At 49.8% G+C, this 13,517-nt stretch overlaps 1 protein-coding gene across 1 annotated transcript; it reads left to right on the top strand.

Moving 5' to 3' along the window:
- Positions 1–4,344: 4,344 nt before the first annotated feature.
- LOC148511425 (uncharacterized) lies at positions 4,345–5,244 on the top strand (the record flags this gene model as incomplete). The annotated part of the gene is made up of 2 exons (XM_088442268.1): positions 4,345–4,827; positions 5,002–5,244. Coding segments are annotated over 2 exons (726 nt in total), but the record flags the coding sequence as incomplete, so codon positions are not given.
- Between the last annotated feature and the right edge of the window lie 8,273 nt (positions 5,245–13,517).

Below are 13,517 nucleotides of genomic sequence, written 5' to 3' on the forward strand. Positions count from 1 at the left end.
GTTTATTCTAAGAAGTATATTAGTTATAAGTATTTTAATTATATTAAACTAAAGTATATTTGGCATGTTCCCTTTCAAGATGGCCGACAGGGCCATAAAGTGAGTTCGGACAAGGTTTAAAGTTTTGCTGATTGTAATCAACAGGCACCCAGATGCTTCCTGGAGATCGTGGGCTATAGATAAAGATAAACATATGCCACTAGCTGATGTCCGTGTCTGATACCATGGAAAGGGTCCTGGAGAAGTTGGCACAGTCTGTGCTCAAAGACGGCCCCGTGTGACGTATGGGACATTTCTTGGAATCCAAAATGACCTGGACCTATGGACATTGAGTTGCAACCCTGGACATTTGCATAGGAGCAATGAGAATGAAGGAATGTCACGTTCATTTCTCTTATAGATTTGGAAAGTTGATTAGCTTGTGACGCTGTATACTTATGAATATTGTAAGTGAAACCGAAAGATTGCATAAGAAAAGAGGTGTGTTAAACCTCTAGGATGGGGGCCGGCATGTATGCAAATTACTGTTTAGAGTTAGCCTATCGTTAGCAGGGGCGGGTTTTCAATAGAGACATTATATAAGGGGCTAGAAGTGAGGGCCAAAGCCTCTTTGTTCCAGATTGTGGTCAGTGTCAGAGTTGGTCAGTGATAGTCTGTACCTTACATTGGTCTGTTAATTCTTTTCTTTCTTATTTTCATCACTAGATTCTCTTCCCTTCTTATCCCTGCCCCTATTTTCTACATTTCACACTTTGCTTTCCCTCACTTTCCTGGCTCTATATAAATAAATAGCAGCACATTATTGTCCCTTTACCTGGCCCTGTCCACCCTCGCTTTTGTCATTTGCCATGCCCCGTCCCCGCCGCTCTGCGCCCCCCCTGCCCGCTTCCTCCAGACTGACCTGAATACTGGCTCACGCCAGCGGCGTGGGGCGGCCCCTGCTGCGGACGCGGTGGGTGCTTCTCCAGGCGCCGCTACGGAGCGGGGCCTGCGCAGGCGTGGAGGAGCAGCCTCCGTCGCGGATGCGGCGGATCCTGTCTCCGGTGCCAATCATGCTGGGCGTCGCGGGGTGGCCCCTGCCGTGTGTGCGGCGGGTGGTGCCTCCGGCGACGCTGCTATGCAGGCGCGGGGTTCAGGCCGGCGCCCGGCTCTGCTGACTCCGGGCGCGGCCGGAGCTCCCGCGATCACTGCGGCTGGTAGCGGGCGGGAGCGCGCCCCGACACCTACACGCGGGCGCGCTCTCCCATCCGGCGGCCAGGTCACAGCCTCCTCTAAAAGGCGGAGGTCCCGGCGGGGCCATAGAGCCCCATCTAGGAGCAGCCACGGCCATGCTAGTGTCCCCATGGTCCTTCCCGTTCCCCGCTCACGGCGGGGCGCCCGCCATGTTAGTGAGCGGGGGGCGGGGCTTAGCCATTCCACATCCAGTCTGTCCCCTGCTCATGTTCCCAGGGCTGGGGCTCAGAATTCTAGTACCAGTAATAGGGTGCAATCCCCTGCATCTGTGAGTGTTGCCACCCCTCCCCCTTTTGCTGCGCAGCCAGATCCCTCAGCCATCGCATCTGCTTTGTCAACCCTGGCGGCTGTGCTTGCCCCATTTTTGGCAGCTCCGCCGGCAGGCTTGTTGCCTACTCAAACCGTCGCGCCTGCTAACGTCAATCCTGCAGGGGCGCAGGGGGGGTCAGAGGTAGAGCAGCTGGCGCAAGCATTGAGAGCCATTGCCCCTAGCTTGGCCCAGCATAGCGTGGGCACTAGTGCGCCCTCAGTTCCGATCACTCAAGACTCGAGGCGTGGCAATATGGATGCTAGGTTGCCTGCTGCAGAGGTGGCGGCCGGTGTTTTTCCTTCTTTTTCAGATGACATGGTCGAAGAAGGAGAGCTGGTTGACGAGGATGTCGGGGAGGGGCCGTCCGGATTTTCCTCTGATACCATGACATCGGAGGGTTCAGGTGGGTCTTTCTCAGACTCTAGTTCCTTGACGTCTTCTTTTGCTTCCTCTATATCTAACGCGGACAGCGCGGGCAGAGCGCGCAAGAGAGCAGCTAAATATGCAAAATTGGAGGCAAAGCGTCGCTCAAGGCGTAAGCATAGCACCCATAAGCGCAAGCCAATAGAGAAGGGTTTAGAAGGTTCTGCAGGGGTACATTGTGACAACACCGCTGTATTGCGAGGTTTAAGAGCGACTTGCCGCAGTAAGATCCGCAAAGGTGACTATGTGGATATTTTTGCACTTACGGAAAAAGCTAAGAAGGCGTTTAAGGCGGCTAGGGCAAAGGGCGGTATAGGTTTGGAAGCTTTCAAATCTTACAATAATTGGTTGGCCGGTTTTTGCATTTTTTCGGCTTGTTATTTGGAGACGCGCCCAGAGGAGCACCTGAACGTCATTAGGTACCTCCATTTAGTTCATAGCATGCAGTTGTCCTCCAGGGGCATGGCTTGGCGAGCGTACGACGAAGAATTCCGTCGCAAGCAGGACGGCAGACGGGTGATGGATCTAGGCTGGAAGGACGTAGAGGTTTGGCTCGAGGTCACGCAGCCTTTGCGTCCTGCGTTTGAAGCGTACAACGTGAATAAATCAGCTAGTTCAGGTCGTCAGGGCCAGCAGCAGGCGACCGGTGGAAAATGTTTCACTTTTAATAATTCCACTTGTACGCAGGGTCGAAAATGTCGTTTTCGTCACCTCTGCTTGCGATGTAGTGGCAGCCACCCAGTTGCCAAGTGCTTCAAGGCGGGTGCTCAGCAACAGCCTGCTCAGCCGCCAAAAGGCGCTGGTTCTAAGTAAAGCTTCATCCCCCGTCTGCGTCGCCGCAATGGAAAAATGGTTGCGTTGGTACCCTGTTCTCCGAGACGCGGAATTTTTGTTAAAAGGTTTCAGCTTTGGTTTCCAGTTACCTATTTGCAGAGAGGTTGACACAGGTTCGCCTAGGAATTTGAAATCTGCGTTCGAGTTGCCTCACATTCTTAGGGAGAAAGTGGCTAGCGAGGTTACCTTAGGACGCATGGCAGGGCCTTTTGCAGAACCTCCCATAAGGGATCTTGTGATTTCCCCGGTGGGAGTGGTCCCCAAGAAGATTCCAGGAAAGTACAGGCTTATTCAACATCTGTCTTATCCGCCAGGCTCATCAGTAAATGATGCCATACCAGTTGAGGTTTCCTCGGTGGTGTACCAGTCGTTTGCCGATGCTTTGAACGTAGTTAGGTTTTATGGTCCAGGCGCGCTGATGGCTAAGATAGATGTTGAATCGGCTTTTCGTCTGCTTCCCTTACACCCAGAGTCATTCCGGTTTATGGGCTTTCGCTTGGACGGCGAATATTACATAGACAAGTGCTTGCCTATGGGATGTTCGGTGTCATGCGCATATTTTGAGCGATTTAGCACCTTCTTGCACTGGTGCGTGGAATTTTCTTGCGGAGGTCATGGGATAGCCCACTATCTCGATGACTTCTTGTGTGTCGGCCCTTCTGGTTCAGATAGATGTAGTTATTTGTTGTTTTCTTTGCAAGCGCTGTTTTTTCATTTTGGAGTCCCAGTTGCTGCGGACAAAACTGAGGGCCCTGCCTCTTGCTTGTCATTCCTGGGTATCGAGATCGATACCTCGGCGGGCGCCTGTCGCCTTCCCCTCGATAAGGTTCACATATTGCGTAATGCCATAGAAGAGTGCACGGCTTCCAATAAAATTACCCTGCGGAAGGCGCAATCTCTCCTGGGCCTGTTGAACTTTGCCTGTAGGGTCATTTCTATGGGCAGAGTTTTTTCGCGCAAGCTAGAAAGGGCCACGGCTGGAGTCACTAAGCCGAGACATTTACTCCGTTTGTCCTCAGAGATTAAGCGGGACCTCTCTGTCTGGGTCTCGTTTCTGCAGGATTTTAATGGTGTCCGGCTGTGGTTGCCTCCACCCGCGGACAATTTGCAGCTGCAGCTGTTCACCGATGCGGCAGGCGCCACGGGATTTGGTTGCTACCTTGATGGTTCCTGGTGCGTTGGTCATTGGCCAGAGGAATGGGAAGGAAGGGGTTTGACCAGGGACTTGCTCCTTCTCGAGCTCTTTCCCATAATGGTTTCCTTAGAAATCTGGAGTGAACGCTAGCGCAATCGCAGCATCGTGATCAGGTGTGACAACCTGGGCGTGGTGCACGCGATTAATCGTCAACGCGCGTCTTCCCTGCTGGTTTTGCGTTTGCTTGCGCAGCTGGTGCTGACATGTTTGCGTTTTAACATCATGTTTAAAGCAAGACACGTGCCGGGGTAGAGAATGGGATAGCTGATGCGTTATCACTTTTTCAGTGGGCTAGATTCCGATCTTTGGCCCCTGGTGCTGACGTTGATGCTGTGCTTTGCCCCTCTTATGTTTGGCAGGTGATCGAGCCGGCATGGAGGGCTTAGCAGAGCAGTCTCTAGCCCCCTCCACTTTGCGAGCTTATCGTCAGGCTTGGCATGAATGGGAAGACTATTCCCGTAGCAGCAGGCAGGCAGGTAAGGGTCAGCATCGTGCGATGCTTTCTTTTATTTGGAGTCTCCGTTTGGGGGGTAGATCCAGGGCTTCTGTGGCGCGCTCCTTGGCAGACATTGCATTTTATGTTAAATTAAAGGGACAACCTGACTTTACTAAAAGCTTTCTGATTGCGAAGGCTTTAAAGGGTTGGGCGCGGGTCTCTCGGCCAGTTGCTGACCGTAGGAAACCTGTGGACGCCCATTTGCTTCCGGCAGTGCTGGGGGCAGTCCCCGAAGTGGCGTTTACCGAGTACGAGGCGATCCTGATCCAACTGGTGTTTTCGGTGGCTTTTCACGGCGCATTGCGCGTATCGGAGTTGGTGGCATCTTCCAAACGGGTTAATGCCACCATGCTCTGCTCGGATATCTCGGTCACTCATCGAGCTTTGCTTTGTAGGATACGGCGGTCAAAGACCGACCAGACTGGTAGGGGTAGGTGGTTCTCGTTGAGTCCGTCTAAGGATGAACGGATCTGCCCTGTGGCGTTAGCGATGCGTTACGCATTGTTACGCCCGGATGTACCTGGTTCATGGCTTATGCACTTGAACAGGACTCCGCTTACCAAATACCAGTTTGGTTGGTTTCTGAAGCGGTGTGTATCGGGTTTAGGCCTCTCACCTCAGGATTTTGGTACGCACTCATTTAGGATCGGCGCCGCAACTTCGGCAGCTGCTGCGGGTTTCTCACCATTGGAAATTAAGTCACTGGGACGTTGGAAACTCATTAAGATTGTTTGGAACCATAGGGCAATGTAATATTTTCAATGTTATGTTTTATTGCTTGCCTGGTTTTCTTGTTTTTGTCTCAAGTTCCGTCTCGTCTTGTCTCGTCTGTTACCCCTGTCTACCCTACTCGGGATTAGCTACTCGCCATTGCTGGCAATGGGAGTCTTGAGGGATTTTACAATTTTTGCCTGATCTGACGGATTCAATTCGGCTAATTTCAAAACATTTAATTAGGTCATAGTCCATCCCTCAGCAGGTTTTTATTTTACCTCTTGCCGAGTTCACATGTTTTTTCTAGGGGTGTGCACCGGACACTTTTCGTGTTTTGTGTTTTGGTTTTGGATCTGGATCTTTCTTCGTGTTTTGGATCTGGATTGGTTTTGCCAAAACCACCCTTCCGTGTTTTGGGTTCTGGGTTTTGTGTTTTGGATCTGGATTTTTTCTTAAAAAATAAAAAAAACCCGCTAAAATCACATAAATGGGCCTTTTTTTGTTCCTACGCTATTAATAACCCCAATAACATTAATTTCCACTCATTTCCACTCTATTCTGAACACCTCACACCTCACAATATTGTTTTTAGGCCAAAAGGTTGTACCGAGGAAGCTGGATGACTATGCTAAGCGACACAAGGGGGCGGCACAAACACGTGGCCCATCTAGGAGTGGCACTGCAGTGGCAGACAGGAAGCCAATCAGCGTTATGGTGCCCATTTGCATGTAGCACGAACCCGGGAGATCCGTGCTACATGCATCTGTGTGATTGGCACAGAGCAATGACAGGTCCGTGAGACCCGTCTGTGCTGCTGTGGTAAAAAAAAAAAAAAAAACCTGTGTAAAAAAAGAAAAAAATGGCGTGCACCCCCCCAAAAAAGAGCAACCAGCCCCGGGCATTAGTAACCCAGTGCTGGGTGTGCTTAAATACAGGGGACAAACGACGTAGGGGTCCCCTGTACTTAAGCACAACCAGCACCGGGCTAGTCAGAACCAGCGCTGGTTGCCAAAATACGGGGGACAAACGACGTAGGGGTCCCCTGTATTCTGCGCAACCAGCTCTGGGCTCTGATCCGGTCCTGGTTCTGGAAATATAGGGGACAAAAAATGAGTAGGGTTCCCCTGTATGTTCCAGAACCAGCACTGGACTTTTTCTAGCGGGGGGCTGATGCCACAGCCAGGGGAGCCCTTTCACCGGGCCCCCCAGCCGCAGCATCAACCCTGACCGCTAGTCAGCCCAGGCCGGGGATCCCTGGAGAGCTGGGGACCCCCCCAATAAAGGGGTCACCCTCTCCAGGGCACCCCAGGCCCAGGCTGATAGCCCGGGGCTATCCCCGCCACCCCTGGTGGCGGTGGGTGGCGGGTTGATTGTGTGGTGTGGTGTAAATAAAGAATATCAAACATTGTCTTTACAAGTAGAACTGCAAGTCCCAGCTAGCCTGCCCCGCATGCTGGTACTTGGAGAACCACAAGTACCAGCATGCAGGGCATTAAGGGCCCACTAGTACCTGTAGTTCACCTGTAAAAAAAATGTTTAAAAAAACACAGGACACACACACCGTGACAGTATAAGTTTATTAAACATACATACACACACACACATGTACACATACTCACCTATGTAACCTGTAGCATCGGTCCACTTGTCCGGTAAAGTATCCCTAGGGGACCTGTGAAAAAAAACATACTCACCATCTCCTATGCGAGGTTCTGTCCTCTTCGTTCCAAAGTAGGCATCCCCGGACTTGGCAAAAAAAAAAAACGAAAACGCGATCCACGAACTTAGTACCGTTCTATAGAACGGTACTTCCCGAATGAGAGCTTAGCGGCGGGGTATCACCATGGAAACCCCGCTGCTAAGCATTCATTGGCTGAGAGAGGTCATCTCCCGTCTCTCAGCCAATGAACGGCTCCCTCCATTGTAGTCAATGGTGGGAACCGCAGGGTAAACTTTAATAACCTTGCGGCTCCCAGCATTGACTACAATGGAGGGAGCCGTTCATTGGCTGAGAGACGGGAGATGGCCTCTCTCAGCCAATGAACGCTTAGCAGCGGGGTTTCCATGGTGATACCCCGCCGCTAAGCTCTCATTCGGGAAGTACCGTTCTATAGAACGGTACTAAGTTCGTGGATCGCGTTTTCGTTTTTTTTTTTTTGCCAAGTCCGGGGATGCCTACTTTGGAACGAAGAGGACAGAACCTCGCATAGGAGATGGTGAGTATGTTTTTTTTCACAGGTCCCCTATGGATACTTTACCGGACAAGTGGACCGATGCTACAGGGTTACATAGGTGAGTATGTGTACATGTGTGTGTGTGTGTGTGTGTGTGTATGTATGTTTAATAAACTTATACTGTCACGGTGTGTGTGTCCTGTGTTTTTTTTAAACATTTTTTTACAGGTGAACTACAGGTACTAGTGGGCCCTTAATGCCCTGCATGCTGGTACTTGTGGTTCTCCAAGTACCAGCATGCGGGGCAGGCTTGCTGGGACTTGCAGTTCTACTTGTAAAGACAATGTTTGATATTCTTTATTTACACCACACCACACAATCAACCCGCCACCCACCGCCACCAGGGGTGGCGGGGATAGCCCCGGGCTATCAGCCTGGGCCTGGGGTGCCCTGGAGAGGGTGACCCCTTTATTGGGGGGGTCCCCAGCTCTCCAGGGATCCCCGGCCTGGGCTGACTAGCGGTCAGGGCTGATGCTGCGGCTGGGGGGCCCGGTGAAAGGGCTCCCCTGGCTGTGGCATCAGCCCCCCGCTAGAAAAAGTCCAGTGCTGGTTCTGGAACATACAGGGGAACCCTACTCATTTTTTTCCCCTGTATTTCCAGAACCAGGACCGGATCAGAGCCCAGAGCTGGTTGCGCAGAATACGGGGGACCGCTACGTCGTTTGTCCCCCGTATTTTGGCAACCAGCTCTGGTTCTGACTAGCCCGGTGCTGGTTGTGTTTAAGTACAGGGGACCCCTATGTCGTTTGTCCCCTGTATTTAAGCACACCCAGCACTGGGTCACTAATGCCCGGGGCTGGTTGCTCTTTTTTTGGGGGGGGGGCACGCCATTTTTTTCTCTTTTTACACAGGTTTTTTTTTTTTTATTTACCACAGCAGCACAGACGGGTCTCACGGACCCGTTAGTGCTCTGTGTCAATGACACAGATGCAAGTAGCACGGATCTCCTGGTCCGTGCGTGCATCTGTGTCATTGAAATACACAGCAGCACAGACGGGTCTCACTGACCCATCTGTGCTCTGTGTCACTGTCAATCACACAGATGCATGTAGCACGGATCTCACGAGTCCGTGCTACATGCAAATGAGCACCATAATGCTGATTGGCTGAGAGCCGTGACAGACGGCTCTGTCAGCCAATCAGCACTTTGCCCATTAAAGGCAAAGGCATTTTTTTTTAAATGGCCGCTCGAGGCAAAACCTCGAGATCCGACAGCAGATCTCGAGGTTTTGCCTCGGGAGAGGGATCCGGGGCAGACAGGGAGATCCGAGCTTGGGCTCGGATCGCCCCGGATCCCCGAAGTTCGGGTGGGTTCGGTTCTCAGGGAACCGAACCCGCTCATCCCTAGTTTTTTCCCAATTTCCCCCCACCCATTCTTCCCCTTTGTGTCTTTTTGTTTGTCCTAGCCACTTTAAATAGTAAAGTTGGCAACCAATAGAAACTTTTTCTTTTGGCAGATACTCACTTATTGTTCTTTCAGATCCCACTAATACACCATAAAATTTTATTGTTTTATTACAACTACTAATTTGGTATTTACTGCTTTTCTCCATTTTTAGGTTTGCTCTTTGACACGCAGGACATTTGGGTTATAGGCCATTCTTATATTTTCTGGGCCGCTAGCTTTATGAGTTCAGATCATGCTCCACTTTGTGAACATTCTGCTAGGATCCGTTGGATAGGTTTCAGGGGTATGAGATGGCATTCCTTTTGTCCTAGACTGTTAGAGTACGCAAAAATTTTTGGCAGGCCACGTATTTTGGTAACCCATTTAGGAGGCAACGACTTAGGACAGAGGTCCTCTTTAGCATTGCGACTTGATATAATTAACGATTTGGCGAGGGTGCTATCGGCCTGGCCCTCGTGTACATTACTTTGGTCTTGCATTGTGCCTCGACAGGTCTGGCGTGGGGTTAGGAGTTTTCCCGCTATAGATGAGGCTAGGAAGAAGCTTAACTTTGCAGTAGCCAAATTTGTGATGGCCAATGATGGCCGTGTCATTTACCATAAGGGCATTCAATTTCGTTTTAGTCATTTATATAGGGCTGACGGAGTTCATTTGACAGAAGAAGGTGTGTCATTGTTTCTTGTGGATCTTTTTAGGGTGTTGGCGTTATTGGGGTAGTCCTTGGTATGGTGGCGGTGCGGCGGTTCTTCTAAGCAGAACCTTGCTGTGGCGGGAAAGAACGGCAGTTCACCAGTCCGGGTGCAATTATGAGTTAAGGGCGTTCCCTTCGTTGACTGGTAGTTGGCTGTACCAACCTAACGGGGGGCAGTATCATCACCTAAACGGGTGGGTAGTCAAGTTAGAGGGTGAGCGTTACCTTTTGTGTTTGACATGGTTTACATGGTTATGTGTATGCACTCTGGGCGATCTACGCCTGCTATGTCTTTTGTTGTTTGTGTGTGGGCATAGCAGATCTGGCTGATTTCTGGCCGTCCTTTCTTTGCCACCATACATCCTTAATTAATTTAAGAATTAATAAATAATATTAATTTCTCCAATAAATCGCCATCAAGTTATCTGCCAAATCCACGTCTCAGTGTCTTTATTTTATGTTAGTATGATAAGTGGTTTGCACACATGACAACACCTCATCCGATAGAAGGTTTATGAGATTTGCTATATATATATAAGGCAGCTAATGAGAAGTTAGGTATTTTTATTTTGAAGCCCATGACAGCATGTTGTCGCTGCGACGATAGCTACTGTTGTCATTGCTGATTTATGATGCTTGCTGAGAAGATATAAAGAACCTTATTCTTTACCTCTTGTGTGAGGTCTCATTATTATCGATTCGATACCCAGGTACCCTGCAAGCCAGTTGCAGGTGCCACGAAGCAGCAACCATCCTGCCCCCAAGGGTCTGCGTCCTGTGGAGACACCACTCGCCACCCCCAACTACAGTCCTGCCTATGATGACTCACAGCACTGTCACTGGTCCTACATGTCTATCGCTGGGTTCTGGACATTTAAATATTCTGGTCACACTACTACACTACTTAGATACCTCAGAGGTGGTTTCATTTATCCCACATCACCCAGTCATAGAACTCCAGTTTATCCATATAAACAGAAGCTACACCCTTCCCCCCAGTCTATTACTGGAACGCTTTGGAGGGTAATTTTTCTAATTATTCCTTTTAAAGACCACCCATAATGGGGATGCACAAGGTGATTTTGTACCTGCTGAATGATTTGTTCTATAAATAAAACTTAACAGCATCACAATATAAAGGACTTTCCCAATTATAGTTCCATCATCCCCGCCATAAAATGTACATTTCTATGCAATAAATATTTATATGTCCCATTATTAAATAATTACATTTCCCATAGACAGTCTGACAAGCTTCACAGAGAGTCCTTAGACTTTCTATGTTACCCGGCAGTCCCAATAAAACTTTCTGTTATGATGTAAGTTCCTGATTCCCCGATGTTTAGGCAGCCATATACCCCATGCATAATACAGTGTATAAAGCAATTCTATCTATCTATCTATCTATCTATCTATCTATCTATCTATCTATCTATCTATCTATCTATCTATCTATCTATCTATCTATGTCTGTCTTCTTCCCCAATTACTGCTTAGGTTAATAAAACATGTCTGATTGCTGTACAGTACTTTGCTAACATTCCGCCACAAATACCAATAACTCAATGCAAAAATATTCCCAATATGACAGCATACTGTACAAAGATCATTTCCATTTGTGTCGTCACCAGTGGCGGATTATAACTAAGGGCTGCAACACCCCCAGTATAATCAGTGTCGATTAAAGATTGACAGTGTCTAGAAAGACACTCAATAGGTCGACACCAGATGGTTGACAGGCAATAGGTCGACAGGGGCAAAAGGTTTACTGACAAATGTTTGACAGTGCAAAAGGTCGAAATGGACAAATGGTCGACGGGGACAAATGGTCGACACAAAGTTAGATGACTTTTTTTTCAACATTTTAAGATTATGGTTAGGGCTAGGCACTTGTCGGAGGGTTAGGGTTAGGCTGTGGATGGGTTAGGCACTAGATTAGAGCTTGGCTAGGGTTAGGCTAGGGCCTTGTTGGGCTGTAACACTATACACAGTATCTGCCAGCCACGTACAGTAAGTGTGAGTGTGTGATCGCCGTGTCACAGGTCGGAAGGTTAGGGTTAGGCTGTGGATGGGTTAGGCACCAGATTAGAGCTTGGCTAGGGTTAGGCTAAGGCCTTGTTGGGCTGTAGCACTATACACAGTATCTGTCAGCCACGTACAGTAAGTGTGTGTGTGTGTGATCGCCGTGTCACAGGTCGGAGGGTTAGGGTTAGGCTGTGGATGGGTTAGGCACTAGATTAGAGCTTGGCTAGGGTTAGGCTAGGGCCTTGTTGGGCTGTAACACTATACACAGTATCTGTCAGCCATGTACAGTAAGTGTGTGTGTGTGATCGCCGTGTCACAGGTCGGAGGGTTAGGGTTAGGCTGTGGATGGGTTAGGCACTAGATTAGAGCTTGGCTAGGGTTAGGCTAGGGCCTTGTTGGGCTGTAACACTATACACAGTATCTGTCAGCCACGTACAGTAAGTGTGTGTGTGTGATCGCCGTGTCACATGTTGGAGGGTTAGGGTTAGGCTGTGGATGGGTTAGGCACTAGATTAGAGCTTGGCTAGGGTTAGGCTAGGGCCTTGTTGGGCTGTAACACTATACACAGTATCTGCCAGCCACGTACAGTAAGTGTGAGTGTGTGATCGCCGTGTCACAGGTCGGAAGGTTAGGGTTAGGCTGTGGATGGGTTAGGCACCAGATTAGAGCTTGGCTAGGGTTAGGCTAAGGCCTTGTTGGGCTGTAGCACTATACACAGTATCTGTCAGCCACGTACAGTAAGTGTGTGTGTGTGATCGCCGTGTCACAGGTCGGAGGGTTAGGGTTAGGCTGTGGATGGGTTAGGCACTAGATTAGAGCTTGGCTAGGGTTAGGCTAGGGCCTTGTTGGGCTGTAACACTATACACACTATCTGCCAGCCACGTACAGTAAGTGTGAGTGTGTGATCGCCGTGTCACAGGTCGGAAGGTTAGGGTTAGGCTGTGGATGGGTTAGGCACCAGATTAGAGCTTGGCTATGGTTAGGCTAAGGCCTTGTTGGGCTGTAGCACTATACACAGTATCTGTCAGCCACGTACAGTAAGTGTGTGTGTGTGATCGCCGTGTCACAGGTCGGAGGGTTAGGGTTAGGCTGTGGATGGGTTAGGCACTAGATTAGAGCTTGGCTAGGGTTAGGCTAGGGCCTTGTTGGGCTGTAACACTATACACAGTATCTGTCAGCCACGTACAGTAAGTGTGTGTGTGTGATCGCCGTGTCACAGGTCGGAGGGTTAGGGTTAGGCTGTGGATGGGTTAGGCACTAGATTAGAGCTTGGCTAGGGTTAGGCTAGGGCCTTGTTGGGCTGTAACACTATACACACTATCTGCCAGCCACGTACAGTAAGTGTGAGTGTGTGATCGCCGTGTCACAGGTCGGAAGGTTAGGGTTAGGCTGTGGATGGGTTAGGCACCAGATTAGAGCTTGGCTATGGTTAGGCTAAGGCCTTGTTGGGCTGTAGCACTATACACAGTATCTGTCAGCCACGTACAGTAAGTGTGTGTGTGTGATCGCCGTGTCACAGGTCGGAGTGGCTGCAAAAAGGTTAAATAAAAAAAAAAAAGCCAGAGGCAGAAGAAAACAAGAAGTAATGACTTGTGAGGCAAATGTGCTGACGGCTGGAATCCTGCAAGGACATCTCAGCATCTGAGCATCCACAGGTCTCTGTGATTACATCTGTGGCCGTATACATGGTGTCCATACAAATAAAGCACACAACACATCAGAGGCCTGGGCTGCGAGAGCCGCGCACGGGAGACACTAACAGACACTGACAAGTGAAACAAGAATGAAGCTTTCCAAAAGCTGGAGAAGATTGTCAGGCTGCAGAAATGCCGCCTCAGCACCAGTGTGTCAGTGCAGGCGGAAGAGCGGTCAGGGGACGCTCAACTCCGTTATACAACTCAGAGAGGGGCTGGGGACACCTCACAACCGGCCGCCCGGCCCAGCTCATGCAGGT

Source organism: Taudactylus pleione, unplaced genomic scaffold, assembly GCF_031769625.1.
Source record: "Taudactylus pleione unplaced genomic scaffold, aTauple2 ptg000307l, whole genome shotgun sequence".
In the NCBI taxonomy this organism is placed as follows: Eukaryota; Metazoa; Chordata; class Amphibia; order Anura; family Myobatrachidae; genus Taudactylus; species Taudactylus pleione.